This window comes from Lates calcarifer, linkage group LG2 (genome assembly GCF_001640805.2).
Source record: "Lates calcarifer isolate ASB-BC8 linkage group LG2, TLL_Latcal_v3, whole genome shotgun sequence".
Taxonomy (NCBI): domain Eukaryota; kingdom Metazoa; phylum Chordata; class Actinopteri; family Centropomidae; genus Lates; species Lates calcarifer.
The window spans coordinates 13014780-13030165 of NC_066834.1; the positions used below are offsets into that span (position 1 = coordinate 13014780).

A 15386-nucleotide genomic window follows, 5' to 3' on the forward strand; every position below is an offset into this window, starting at 1 on the left:
ACCGTCTGAACAAGTTATGAGGAGATAGAAAGAGGCTTTTCAAAACACTCCATCTGTGTCTTGAAACATAACAACAGATGTCAGTGTGAGGAAGACAGTTTAGTTGGTTTCAAATTTATAGAAAGACAAACAGTGAAAAGTCAGAGTATTCAATCTGCAGTAAAATGTCCTGCGTGACTGATATATTTGATATTATATATGATATTATTTTATTGTTAATATAATTAATGCATTAATACGTGGGCAGCAATTTGCTGCACCAGGTGGAGCTGGCTTGAACTACTTTATACACAGTACTATAAATAGTCCAGTGGTTTCACACCCGAGGATCAGGCCCCTCCAATGGGTCACATGATAAATCCTCCAGTGCTTTTTGCTGAAACATTGGATAACTTCTTTGGGATTAAAACAGTTACTTAAATGAATGTAAAATATGTAATATGAAAAGAAACTAGTGACTACAGCTGTTGCATAATGTACTGGAGTCAAATTTTCCTCCGAGATGTTGTGGAGTGGAACAAATTGGCATAAAATGAAAAGTACAAGTACCTCATAATTGTACCTCAAAAACTTGGTTTCCAAGTTGTATAATGTTTATGGAGAGAGAACACTGCGTTCATCCTCTATGGTAGTTAGAAAAAAAGCAAAAGAGTAAAAGAATTAAGTTTTATTTTGAAAATGCCTGTAGGTTAAACAGAGACATGAGGAGATACGAGACGTCTAATCTAGACATTGAAGAACAGGAGTCTGAAACACTGCTGATGTTCAGCGTACTGTAACACTGTGTCCGATATCACTCCCTATTCATTACACAATGCTCTTGCAATTTACCCTGAGCCATTTTATCCACTACATATATGTAGAGCCCTCAAAAATGGAAGTGAAGTGTCCATAGCATGTACACATTCCCACAGATACAAAATTACAGTCACATGACTTTACAGCAGTGAGTGATGATGTAAAATGAGTAGTAAACGTCCAAAATCTCAATTTACTGCTCACTATCAAGAGTCTGTTACACAGGGAGGAATGACTGAGTGAAGAAGGCAATGATTTCAGACACAGTCTGAGTTTTTAAATTACTTTCCTTCCTTCCAGGCCAAACCTGTCTCCTAATAATCTGGTTGCAATTACATTTCCTGCAAAACTTATTTGCTGTTGCAAATTAGTTGTATAAAGTTTCTAGGAGACAGGCTTGCCCAGGCAGTCGTTGCTTTCCTCTGAAAAATCAGCTCGCAGAGACGTCGTAAAGGGACAGGTGTCTTAAAGCGACTAACAGCTAATGTTGTGTTTATCAATGTCTGAAAGCTGCACAGCACAACGTTTTCCATTCAGCAGCAATGTCTCCGCCCTGCCAACACTGGGAAACACTCTTATTGTCCAAAGTGAGGAGAGTTCAGTTTTAGTTAAAGGGTTTAGTTAATAGCGTTGCATACGGTGTATATGCAGATATGGAAAAGGCTTAATATAACCTGATAAGTAGGTAGTTGAAAGCTTAACGTATTGAAGCGTGAATCCAGAAAAGGAAGAGACATGTACTTTAAGTGTAATACACTGTCCATATAACAGTCTAGAAGTGCTTGAACAGGACAGCGTACACAGTTGAATGTCGCCATTTTTAACATGTTTCTGAGAAGATGTGTCAGCACACTTCCCGTTCCATTAGAAAGCTGTAGATGGAAGTGTGGACTGATGGCTCTTGCTTGACAGCAGCACATCATTATTGTCTTTGGGCACAGGCGTGAGCTCATCTGGTGGTAAACCGACCTTGGCCCAGTTCTGCTCTGACTCGCTGGCTCTCTCCTCGCCTCTCTCCTCGTTCCACAGCCGCTCATACTCATGTTTGAGCTCTTGATAGGAGCGAGAGAAGGTGTGGAAGATGGAGGTAGCAGGAAATGCCATGATGAGGATGCCGCTCAGAATGCTGGTCAGCGCCACGATCTGTCCGGGGATGCTGCGCGGCACCATGTCGCCGTAGCCCACCGTGGTCATAGAGATGATGGCCCACCAGTAAGAGGCTGGGATGCTGCTGAAGCTGTGGTGGGGGTGCGTGGCAGCAAATGGTGCCAGTTCGCTCTCCGCTAGATGGACCAGAGGCGAGAAGAGGGCCACAGCCACACAGACGAACAGCAGCAACAGGCCGAACTCCCTCATGCTGCGCTGCATGGTCAGTCCTAACGTCTGCAGGCCCAGAGAGTGGCGAGCCAGTCGCATCACATACAGGATCCGCAGAGCCCGCAGCAGACGCAGGATCAGACTCAGTTTGTCGAGGTAGCCTCTGCCGGCACCCATGATAACCTCCTCCTGCGACTCGTCTCTGACATCGACGACCAGAGACACGTAGTACGGCAGGATGGCGATGGCGTCGATGATGTTGAGGGGGCCACGAGCGAAGGCCAGCTTGCTCTGAGCGTTGACGAACCGCAGCACAAACTCCAACGTGAACCAGGCCACGCAGATGGACTCCACCACAAACATGCTGTGACACCTCTTGGAGCATTCGCCCTGCAGACACATAAACACACAGAGATGACACAGCTTTAAAGGGTCAGTCCACCAATTTTACACGTGGCGATCAGTTAGCTAGTGCTTAACCCCAATATCTGTTTATAAAATGTCCTCTGTGGCTCTGGAGGACAGTTTCTAACATCTGAGAACTACGGTTTCAAGCTAGACAAGGCTTTATAAACTGTAATCCATGGCTTTATTAAAGCATCATAATGCAACTGCTGAGCGACAGCGCCCTCTGCAGGGCTTCATCTTACAGAAAACAAAGTCTATCAATCTCTCAACTGGAGCGTCGACTGCGTAGTACCACTCATTGAACTGAAACATGACCAAACAGTTTATATTACCCATGATCCCCAGCTTCTGGAGCAGGAAGAGCTGTCAAATGCGCTATATTGTATTTTTTGGTTGAAATGATATGACACTGTAGAAATTCAAATAGACATCGTTGTCTTTGTATCTGAAAACAAATTACTCTCAGCATCATATTGTATTTACTGTACATCTGCCCAGTTTTTCATACTTTCATCATTTCAGTGAGCAAGTGAGCGACGGAGAAAAGTTTTTTATACAACTACACAGCATTTAAAATTGATTTTAGTCTAAATACACAAACCAATACAACTTTTCTTTGGCACCGAATGAAGAAAAAGTGTCTAATGTGGAGAATCGATCACTAAAGTGGAGAAAATCAATTTGCATTTCAGTGTGAATGTGAAAGCTGGCTGACGACGGAGAAACAAAACAAGACCTTCTAATGAGCAATCGTCACAAACGCTGGAGTGACCAAAGGAAAAAGCTGAAATTAGAGCAGGGCTTTCTAAATGCACATAATGAGCCTCTTTTTGTTTACGGACAAGAAAAGGCTAGAGGGCAGGTTTTATTAGGTGTTAAAATCAATACCTTTAACTCAGAGTTCTGTACACTGTGTTACCAGAGGAAATACAACTCCTGGAAATAAGAGAATTATTTGTGAAGGAGGTGATACTCTAGAAATGAGGATGAACTTAACCTGAACTTTCTGCTTTCAAATATATTCATAGTTTTTTCTTAATAATTTCAACAGTTGAGAAAAATGAAAAGTTGCTTTTTCTCTACTATTGTGTAAAGTGAGGTAGCCACTGTTTCTTAATTTCCAACCAATTTTACTGTCTTCTTACATTTGTTTTCATTACTTGACAAACCTGCAGACATGTTCAGCTTTTATCCAGCTTTATTTCCCTGTCAAAATGTTGGCCCACCAGTTAAACCAGGTGGGCCAACATTCAACTTTAGTTGTCTGCCAGACACAAAACTGAAAACAAGCTAGTTTCCAGAAATTAAAAGGAATCTTGGCAGAGAGGAGAGGAGACACAACTTCAGATGTTTTTTTCAGTCTGGCTCACATCAATTCTGAAACGCCTGAGAAATAATTTTGTGTGTTTCAGCTTAAGAACTGAACATGCTTTGATTGTTTTTTTTCTCTTGTCAGGGAGGAATCTAACCATCTCCTCCTCAGAAACATCACCACCTTGTTCTTTGCATACAAATTATACACTTGATTCTACAGCCGGTCTACCAGCAGAAATCTATGATTAAACAGTCACACTGGCAAAAGCACTTCACAACTCCTCACCCCACACACCGACTTCACAAATATCCCTGACCTTAGCTTCAACTTTATTTAACAATCTTACTTAATTTTGTCTTTGTACTGTGATGACTATGTTTTTGATGTCTTGACTTTTAAAATGTTTCCAGTCCTGAAAAGACTGCACAAACAATTATTTTTATTTATTTATTTTGACTTTTAAGTTTGTGTCCTGAGGTGATGGGGATGACTTGAGAGGCTCTTCATAAATGCATGTGCAGTTCAACTCTTTGAGTGATGTTGCAGAAAGGTTGAAGTTAATAAGTTCTGTGGTATTTCTGTTCTGTGTCCGGCTTCCTCCCACAATCCAAAGAGGTTAGGTTAATTAGTGACTGTTAATTGCCTGTAGGTGTGAATGTGAGTGTGAATGTTTTTTTGTCTCTATATGTCAGCCCTCGAATTGACTGCCGATCTGTCTAGGTTGTACCTAGACCTGTACCTGATGAAAACTATTTTTCTGTTGCATCAGGTTCATTGTTGTTGTTTTGTTGCTGCTGCAGTGTCTAGTGTCTGATATTACACTAGGATACGCCAAAGCCTTTTAAAATCTCCACTTTCCTCACCAGCTATTAGCTAACTGTGTCTGTGATTTAGTTCTGAGCAGGCAGCACGCAGTGTGTTTATCAGTGCTTTTTATCTGACAACAGCCTCTTTCGTCTGGCAGTATCACTGTTGAGAGTGGTTAGAGTGAATAAAGGCAGTAAAATTGGGCTGGACGATGTTAACAATGAGCTGAAAGATACTAATACACTCTGTAGAGATGAGGGGGTTGCAGAGTTGGGTGAAGTGGTAAGTTTTGCATTAAAAATTCTACTTTATCAAAAGTACGTGGGTGTTACTAGCAAAACGTACTTAAAGTAAAAAGTACTCCTTTTGCAAAATGGGCCATTTCAGACTGTGAAATTATGGAGTCTAAAGCTCCTTAAAGATTTTTATCTAATACGCACAACATAATATTTTCTGTCCAAGACGGGTAATTATCTTCTAAAACAAGATCAAAAATAGTGATGTTTCCCCGGTCAGTTCTGCTGTTGGACAAGTTAAAACTTTTTATTATTGGTGAATCCCAGTAGAGCTTTGCAAAATTCAAACCTGAGCAGGTTTGATCAGCCATCTGAAAACACCTAAATCTGTAAAATTAAAATAACTGATGTCAATAAAATAATAATCATAATCATAATAAATGTAGCACAGTATAAAGTACAACATCTCCCTCTGTAAAATATAAAGCACCATAAATTGGAAACGTTTAAGTAAAGTGCCTAAAAGTTGTACTTGTTTTTAGTGACTTTACACCACTGATGATAATGTTTCATCAGAAAAACCCTTTACTATCACTCTGTGATTTGAGTCATTGTTAATGTGAAAGTATTGATAAGTGCAGCATTATGGTTTAATAATAATTTTAAACACATTTACTTAAACATTAGCTTCACTCAATGATCCTTTTTGCTTTGACATGAAACCTTAGGATTGATATGAAAAACTCTTAACTCTGATTCTGAACGCTGGAGCACATTTAGACCAGGCTCTAAATGTGAACATCTTTGCATCTCTTAACAGGAGAGTGTTTTATCAGCTTCATACTCACTCTCGTCTCTTCATCTCTGACATCTGGCATGGTGCTGATGCACAGGCTGATGACGGTGACCAGCACCATGATGACAGAGAGGCAGGCAAACGTCTTCCCAGCCAGGCCTGAGTGAGGGTTTTCCACCACTTCTCTCAGCATCCAGATCAGTCTGCGATAGCCCTTCTCAGCCTCCGTGGTGCTTTTCTTCAGCATCACCCTCTTCTTCCTCCACTCTTCTTCCTTACGCTCTCTCTCTGCCACCTCTTCTACGCGGGTGATCATGCGGCGGCGGCAACAGCGCTCCATGTGACCTGGGTCCACACCCCAGTAGTCGAGCTCGTCATGCAGCGACACAGCACACAGTTCTCGAAGCAGACGCAGTTTGCCTGCAGCCAGGAAGTTGAGGATGACCCTGAAGGCAGTCGGGTTTCGGTCAAAGAAGTACTCCTGGCAAGTCTCATCATAGTCGTCGCAGAGTCGTGCGATCTCCTCAGGGGTGGTGCAGAAGCGAAGGCGCCCCAGTCGACTCTGGGGGAACTGCTCCAAGGTGCTCCAGGGGAAGGTGTAGCGGTTTCCCCCCACATTGATAAGAACCTGCAGGGTGTGGTCGACCACATACGAGGCCTTGGGGTCACGAAGCAGCTGGGCTCGTTGGAAGTAAACACCCTTGATGGTCTCAGTCTCTGGGATCTCAGTGAAGAAGCGGTCGAGGCTGCTGTCATCGCTGCTGATGGAGTAGGTGCTGAAATCATGGTTGGCATTACTGATGATGGGCATGCTGGCTGCAGGATGTGCGGCAGGGTGGAAGAAGTATTTGTACGTCCAGCTGACAGGAGGTTATGGGGAGGATCTTTGGAGAAGCCGATCAGCTGTGTGACAAAAACAAAACAGTCTTCTGAATATCAAGACCTTGTGAGATTATATTTTTTCTAAGTGCAAACATTTGTTGTCAAACAGCCTAGTGCTCAACCATAGCACTGATTGTCAATGATTCATTGACTTTCACTGCAGATGACACCTTACTCTATATAGCTGTTGATCCTGTTCATTCCCTTGACTGCATCTCTACCATCAGCTAAATCTGAACAAAACAGAGGTCCTTGTTATTGGTTGAAAACTATCAAAATGATCTTTTGATGGAGGCTGCTGAGATGGTTGTCTCTCCACCAGGTTCCTCCATCTCTGAAGAGGACTTTTATTCCCTTGCCCTGCTCTTTGCCTCACCAAAATTTTATTGTGGAGATCTACAATGACCCACAGACTTCATGACCTTGGTTTTGTCCTGACATGTACCGTGAACTGTGGGACTCCATTCAAGTTCTGAACACATCTTAAGGAGAATTAAAGCAAACAGGATGCACCTGACCACAGTTTGGATCCACAGCAAAGGATGTGAAAACTTTTCTAAATGAGAAAATTTACAACAAATTCCACAGACACATTTTCACTTTGTCATTATGGGTCATTGAGATTAGATTGATAAATAAAAATACATCCATTTAATCTACAAGACAACAATGAGGTGTTCAAAACATGTAGGGGTCTGAAAACTTTCTGAAGCAACTGAATATTTAAAGCAGAAAATATTATCATTAATATCCTGATTCTGATGCTGCAGTTATAACATCCAACCTTTTAAAGCCACTTTGTGCCGAATTTGAAAATGTCAGACTGTGGCACCCCCTGAGTCATAGTATCAAAAAAGACCAGTTTTCTGTATTCTTTTATTTTAAGAATTAGGTACTAGACTCCATTAATTCCAGTCAAAGTTTCTCTCAGGGTTAGGATCACCAAAATAGCTTTCTTTCTTGATGGTTTGTTTCTGTGTCATGAGGCACATGTTAATGCCTGTTCCCTGAGCACACTGTTCTGAGATAATGTCACTGTTTTAAAAATAGCTTTTCTATGCTTTGGGAAAGTTTTACTATTAAAAATGTATCATTTAAATATTCATACAAAGAGTAATACTTTTCTTGTTTGTAATTTGAGTTATAATGTAGCTCTATGGGGAAAATGGCTTCTGGGCTTCAGGGGATTTTTTCTCTCTGTACCACAGCAAAGTATCCAGCTATATTATTATTCACCATTTACACATTATATCTGTACTTTTCTAGTGAATGACTAATTGATCAGCTGACAAATCACACAACTAATACATACAACCAAATTAGATCCACTGGATTTAATTATGTTGCGCTGCTTCCATTGATGTACGTAGTTTTTTTCACACGCACACACAAAAAAAAAAACATCTTGACACTTCACCCTTAGACCTGACAAGCCTGACTCTTCACACCAATTCATGCCTGGATTCCTGTGACTCTGACAGCTCTCACACAAGAAGCTGCGTGACCTTAAAAACTCTCATCGGCTCTGGTGAGACGCCACTGACCTGAAAAACCTCTTTCTTCTACAACTTTAGAGCAGTCGAGTGCTGATGGTTTCTTTTTAACCTGACAGAAAAAAAGGTTTCAATTTGATAATCATACTAACATGTAAAACCACTGTGAATTTAACAGGTAAGTTAATCCTGTTCCTCGATCGTTTTGGTTGCTGTCTTGCCCAGATTTTTATATTTAGAAATCAGCAGCAACTCAATACAACGTAATCAATCGTAATGAAAAAAGTCACATATAGCACAGAGATAAACTGACATCAAACCCCAGCCTATCAGTGCAGTGTTCATCAATCCAAAGTCTAAACACCCTACCAGAGTCTACAGGTCTTTTGCATGGAGGCCAGGAACGAAAGCCCAGACTCTTTTCATTTGTTTAGAAAGGGATGGAGGCTGTTGAATTTTTCAAATGTAATTTATCAACATTGTGAGCTCCAGCAAATAAATCTAATTTACCTTTTGTATTGGAGGCAGAAATTTCACAGAAGGACAAATAAAAACAAAACTATCCACACAGCGGGAAAACACAGAGAAACATCTTTTTGTTTGTTTTTATTTTTCAGCTAAACTGACTCATGCACAGATTTATGGTCCTGTTACTCTAGGAATGAAATACCAGGCGAGCACCACACTGACCATTTCTCATAAAAGCCATAACTTTAATTTCTGTAAATACAGAACACGGCTGTGTTTCATTTCACTGCAGTGCCACCATATGGTGTTTATGCTTTTCAGCTGTGATGTCTGGTTCACTTAATCCTCCTGATTTCATTTTTCCCCTTTACAAAACTCTACACTCATCATTGATTAACTGTTTAGTTTTTTATTTTAATTCAAATTTTAAAATGTCACTTTGACAAATTATTGTTCTCTCATGTTTCTCCAGCAGGTGGATCCGTGAAGGCTTCTTGCTGAGACACTGACTGTCGGGTAAGTACATTTACTCAGCTGTATTTAAGTACAATTTAGATAATACTTTAGTTGAGTATTTCCATGTAATGTTGCTTAATACACTTTATTTTGAGAGGGTATGTCACTCCACTACATTTATCTGACCAGCCACAGTTATTTACTACCTTGCAGATAATGACTTTACAAACAAAACACATGATGCATATTTGCAGAGAGAGCAGCATGTAAAGTAGTTCAAATCAGCTCCACCTAAACCGGCCACACTATGTAATGCAGCATAGTTAGGGCTGTGACTAACAATCAAGTTCATTAATCTGCTTTCTTGATTTACTGGTTTATCTATAAAATCACTTAACAGTGAAAGGTGCCTGTGTCATGATGTATTCAAATTGCTCATTTTAATTGACAAATGGTCCAAACCCCAAAACGATCAGGTATGACAAAGAAAAGCATCAAATCCTCATGTGTTTGAAGCTTTAACCAGCAAATTTTTAATTTTATCTTAAAATATTACTCAAATTATTAATCAATTATCAAAATAGTTGCTAATTAATTTCCTGTCAACAGATTAACTGACTAATAATTTCAGCTCTATGAAAATAGTACAAGATAATCCTTTGACAGGGGTCATTCTGTTGCCTATAGCTACTTTTATTTGTGATGTTTTAAGTACATTTTGCCTCTTAATACTTTTGTAAATAAATATAATAATGAATGCAGGATTTGTAATTGCGAGACCATTTTTACACATTTACACATTTTAAGTAAAATAACTCAAATAATCAAAATATATTTCACATACAGTGCATTTTGGACATAACTTTCTGTCCCTGAAAACAACTTTTAAGTCATTATATTATTAAGATGATGGATACATTGTGCAGCATTAAATAGCTGTTATGTTCAGTCTTTGATGCTCAGTGTTAGAGCTGCACCTTGGTTTTAAATCATCAAATTGATGATGTTCACTGCACTGAAATATGTGGTAAAATAACAGTGTAACCTTCTAATTATGTTGTAATTATTTAGACCCTGTAGTATTTTCTCTTTGTGTCTATTATTATTCGCTGGATGGAGACTAAGAGTCTTGTATTCTCTTTTATAGAGTCTGCTAATTGTTTGATTATTGTTTGTATTTGTCGCTGTAACCCGGTTTATCTGCGCCTCTCTCTTGAAAAACAGATTTTAATCTCAGCAGACTTTCACCTGGCTACAGAACGGAAAATAAAAATGAAAATATATCTATAATTAAAGTTACTCTAGGTTACAGTATAGCCCAGTCTGTTCTGCATATGGGTTTATTGTGTTGTGTTTTTAAGAAATAAAAGCTCTAGAAAAAAATGAGCCAGTAATTAATGTATTGACTCACCTTAAAGGGCGCAGGTGGGCTGCCTCAGCTCGTTAATGTCTCTGTTATTTGTCCTGTGCATTTTCTCAGCTGTTGCTATGATGAAGATGGCTCTCACTAATTAAGCCTGGAGCCAAATCGTCCGCATAACTGTTGTTATTAATCTGAATATCAGCTGGTGTGGAGAGGCAGAGACAGAGGCTCAGATATCAGAGGTTGTGTTAATACAGTTTATAGATCCACTCTGAAGTTTGCAGTCTCGGTGTGTGTCTGTGCAGCATCACCGCTCCGCAGCGGACGTCGCCTCTCCGACTCCGGCAGCTTTAATGAGTTGGAGCAAATTAAATTAATATGATTTCTTCGTCCTCAGCGCGTCGCTCCGTTCCCATTGGTCCCCGCCGCTTCCGAGGAGAGAATAAATGCGATTATCTAACGGCGGTGCCTTCCTGAAACCTGCTGCTGTATTTTCATCTGTGTTTGACAGCAGGACCATCCTCCTCCTCCTCCTCCACCACCTCCTTTTTTCACCCTCCCTCCGCACCCCCTCCATCTCCAGCTCTCTCTTCTTCTACACTGTAAAAAAGAATGACAATGAGGCAGTTCCACTACTATTGCAACTACTACTAAATGAAATAGTGCCATCATCTCTTAAGTCAAACATTCAAATTACTTTACAGATTTTATATAAGCCTGCTTCAGTCAACCTCGAGATGTGCAGGTCTTAAAATGGAAATTAAATTCATAAATTTAATCTTAAATATGTATTTTTTTTTACATGCAAAGTTGTTTATAAAATGTTTTGTTTTTAGCAACAACTGCCCTGGTAAATCCACTGTACTATTGTTCTAGACCTCTGACCTTAACTAGGGTTCATATTTAGACCTTGAATTAATGGGATTTTTTTTTTAAAATCAGGCCCAGCAAGCCAGTCTGTGCTGAAGTATCCTTGGTAGATCCTTGGCAAGATACTGAACCCCACGTTGCCCCTGATGTTTGTAATATTGGTGTATGAATGGGTGAATGTGATGTGTAGTGTAAAGTGAGTGGTGAGTGGTCGATACGACTAGAAAAGCATTACATAAGTACAAGTTCGTTTACTACTCAAAGCGACAGCACTTCCTGCTCCAGAAGACGGAGATCATGGGTTTTGTTTTCTGTAACAGAAACCACTTTACCACTTGAACTCAGAGCCCAACAGAATTAATCACAGTTACATTTTGCTGCTTTAACTACGACTGCCATCTTTGCTGAACCCGAACCACAGTGGTGGCAGTTTAAGAAACACTTATATATTTGAAATGATCATTTGTAACAATTTTGAAAGGCATTCACAGTCTGATAGCAACATCAGATCAGAATGAAATCATATTTATCATTTTGCAAGGCAAAAACCAACAATGTATTTCGCTCTTTTTTTTTTTGGACGTGTTGCAAATGTTACATGAACATGAATTGACATGTTCAAAATCTTTTAGTTGTAACTAGCAAATATGTTACTTTCTGAGGTATGAGAAGTTAATATAATATGCTAAAAATATTCATCTCAAGCAAAGAGAAAAGATGCCTTGAACCAGGTTTTTTTTTTTTACAGTGTAGAGCGGTTTATCTGTACTTGATCATGACTCTTCAGTATAAACTGGACTCCACTGAAAAGCTTTTGTTTAAATGCAGCTAAAGCCTGATTGACAAAGTTTGTGCAGGCAGACATCCAGACACAGAGAGGATTAATAAAATAGATAAAACACAGAGGCTCTATCTATCTGTCCGACACACACACACACACACACACACACACACACACACACTGTTATGTCATTCATGATTTGCATCACTGCTTTACAAGAAGCAGGTGGTTGTTTGGGCCCAGATCTAATAACCAGAACATCATCTGTGAATGTGACGGTCAGAATGTGACCTCTGTAAAATAAATGTTTGATACGTCTGTGAAACAAGCCTTCATCTGAGGATTTATTTCCTCTATATTTTAAAACATGGATTACACACAGCTTTGCTCGTGTGTTCTTGTGTGGTTTATTTATTTATTGACCAGTTTGAAGTTGCCGTGGTAACCGATTGAGCTTTGTAAAAGAGCCTGTCAGTGTTTTTGCATGAAAACTTTTCTACTCAAATTTAGGCAATTTAAAGTGTACAGCAATTTTTTGTAAGTTTACTGGAAGAATTTGATGTTTTAATGGAAAGAGAGAAAATCTCTTTGTCCTGCTTACATTTATCTGACTCATGTAAGCAAGTAGCTGTGATCATATAATGGTCAGTAATTTGCAGTGTGGCTGTAGGAACCCCAGTTCAAATGCAAGTTGCAGCAGAAGTGACAAGGTGCTCTGATTTTTGTTGCTGATTAATGTTCTCCAGCCTTCATTTTAAACTGGACATCTTGTGTATATATATTCCTGCACAAAGCCTCAGATGAGTTGATTGTCAAATTTGTCTACAAAATAGGGGCCTCGACTGGTTGCCAGCAGTGCTGTAACAACCAAGCTGCTGCTCCATTAGCTTCAGACATGAATGGCTAGTGGTGTAATGAAAAACATATAGGATACATTTTCCTGTCCTTGTCCTGGAGGACAACAAGGTCCACATATTAGATAGTGAGGACAGATTGTTTGAGAGAGGGGCCATTTATGTCCACCTGGAACATCCATCTTTAAACAGAGGTGGTGGCTTACAACACCAACTATCAGTCACCTATAATGCAGTCCTGAGATCCTTACCCAGGCGATTTAACCCCCATTCACACCTTGAGACATGTGACCGTAACGACTCACGTGATGTCAGGGTGGGTTAGCGACTCTCAGGAGCACCTCCAAGAGGTTAAATACCTGGGACTCCCCAACCAGTTTTCAGAACTGAGGAAACCTTTTGGATGAGAGGTGAAATATCTTCAAGAAACTGATAAGCAGTCCAGTTGCCTTCAACTCTAGCACTTAGGACTACCATGAACTGGATGACTGAGAACCTGCACAGACTGATGACAAGTATTTTGTTGCATGAAGCCCCCTTATTCTGAACTCAACAGATCAGTTGACCTGCATTCTCCAAGCATGTCTACAAAGTGGAAAAACCACAACTGTTTGCATTCAGTGCTTTGAGAACCAAGCTGTTCCCACAGCTCCATATATGAAGGGCTAGTGAAGCAATGGACAAAGGAGAAGATTCTAAATAAATCCCATGCTCGCTGCAAAATTCCACCTCTATATATTATATATGGATGTTTATAATTGAAAGTGGACAGATAATTGTATGTTTGCTTGATTTCCAGGGCTAGAAATATGTTATCACAACAATGAGGCACTCTGAGATGCCAGAAGCCGTGATCGTATAGTGGTTAGTACTCTGCGTTGTGGCCGCAGCAACCCCGGTTCGAATCCGGGTCACGGCAGTCCTGCTAAGGTGTTCTCCAACCTCTGCTTCATTTTAAACTTGACAGTTTGTGTAGATTTTGTGGCCCCTTTTTCATGAATCAACAGATCAGTTGATTGTTGGTCTCCACACACTTTTGTCCTTTACAACAGACAAAACCACAATGGTTTGCATTTAGTGGTCTGAGAACTATGCTGTTCCCACTGCTCCATGTAAGAAGGGCTAGTGGCCCAATAGATAATGTGTCTACAGATCAGGAGATTCAAGGTTTGGTTGATTCAGGTCAGAAGATTCTAACTCCTGGATAGCTTGGGTTACGTTTTTGCTTAGCAATTACATTTTCACTGTAAAGTTTGTCTCCATACGTGTTAAAATGCATTTACAGCTGAAAGCAGATAAATAATGGATGAATAGTCTTTCAACATGTGCTAAAAGGTGCCGGAACTTCACAGTCACAGCAGTCATGAAGCTGTTCTATATATTTTTTTTCCCTCAAGGACATACACAGCAGTGCTACATAAACCATCTGTTCTCCAGCCTCTGCTTCATTATACAAACACTGAAACTGGACAGCTCATGTATGCTCCTTATTTTGACCTGACAGATCATTTGACTGGTGTGGTGACAAAGTTTGAAACTGGATGGATATTTTCCAGCTTGAAGCTCTGACATGCTCCACACCTGTCCACAAAGTACAAAACCACAACTGTTTGTATGTATATCTGTGAGAAATAAGCTGTTCCCAGAGCTGTAGATGTGAAGGGCTAGTGGCGCAATGGATAACGCGTCTGACTACGGATCAGAAGATTCTAGGTTCGACTCCTGGCTAGCTCGGCTTAGCATTTAGCAAATCCCTCACATCCTCCTCATGGCAAAGTTCTCCCTCTACATACATTTAATTAAAACATTTACAGCTGCAAAGAGACAAATCATGATGATGATCCTTTCGAAATTTGCTAACAGCCATCGGAATCTCACACATCACTAAGGACATGCTGCAAGCTGTATGTTATTCTAAAACTAAAATATGTTATCACAACAATGAGGCACTCAGGAAGCCAAGCGGCTGTGATCGTATAGTGGTTAGTACTCTGCGTTGTGGCCGCAGCAACCCCGGTTCGAATCCGGGTCACAGCAGCAGTAATAAGTTGTTCTGTTTTCTGTTGCTGCTTAATGTTCTCCAGCCTCTGCTTCATTGTACAAAAATTAAAACAAAAACATTTTCTGCAGGAAATGCAGTGTGAATGCTGAAACCTGAAGGAATAGCTGAAGCAATGTTTAAAATGACAGAAGATAGCTAAAAAGAACCAGCTAAATGCAGAGGCAAAACTTGGAAACTAAAGCTGAAAACAATAGCTGAGGCAGGCATTTGAATAGTACAATTTTTGCAGAAAAAAGCAGAGTATTAAAAAAATAGTAGGAAAGAGTAGGACAAGAATAAATGTGCTTATAAATTAAATGCTTTGACAGCCGAAGGCTTTCTGTAGCAGAAAGTATGTAGAGCTGTGAGAACCAAGCTGTTCCCAGAGCTGTAGATGTGAAGGGCTAGTGGCGCAATGGATAACGCGTCTGACTACGGATCAGAAGATTCTAGGTTCGACTCCTGGCTAGCTCGGCTTAGCATTTAGCAAATCACTCACAT

General features: G+C 40.2%; 1 protein-coding gene and 4 non-coding genes across 5 annotated transcripts; 4 read left to right on the forward strand and 1 right to left on the reverse strand.

Annotated features, from left to right (window-relative positions):
• Positions 1-652: 652 nt before the first annotated feature.
• On the reverse strand, positions 653-10867 carry LOC108894136 (potassium voltage-gated channel subfamily G member 4). Its single transcript, XM_018692666.2, has 3 exons — positions 10388-10867; positions 5730-6580; positions 653-2505 (listed from the first exon to the last, which is right to left on the reverse strand). Exons 2-3 carry the CDS (start codon positions 6486-6488, stop codon positions 1663-1665), a joined length of 1602 nt encoding a protein of 533 aa, XP_018548182.1. The 5' UTR covers positions 6489-6580; positions 10388-10867; the 3' UTR covers positions 653-1662.
• A 2824-nt stretch (positions 10868-13691) lies between these two features.
• Positions 13692-13763, forward strand: trnah-gug (transfer RNA histidin (anticodon GUG)). The gene has a single exon. It is a non-coding gene; the product is annotated as a tRNA-His (tRNA).
• Positions 13764-14505: 742 nt separating this feature from the next.
• On the forward strand, positions 14506-14578 carry trnar-acg (transfer RNA arginine (anticodon ACG)). The gene has a single exon. It is a non-coding gene; the product is annotated as a tRNA-Arg (tRNA).
• A 231-nt stretch (positions 14579-14809) lies between these two features.
• trnah-gug (transfer RNA histidin (anticodon GUG)) lies at positions 14810-14881 on the forward strand. The gene has a single exon. It is a non-coding gene; the product is annotated as a tRNA-His (tRNA).
• Positions 14882-15286: 405 nt separating this feature from the next.
• trnar-acg (transfer RNA arginine (anticodon ACG)) lies at positions 15287-15359 on the forward strand. The gene has a single exon. It is a non-coding gene; the product is annotated as a tRNA-Arg (tRNA).
• Positions 15360-15386: the final 27 nt, after the last annotated feature.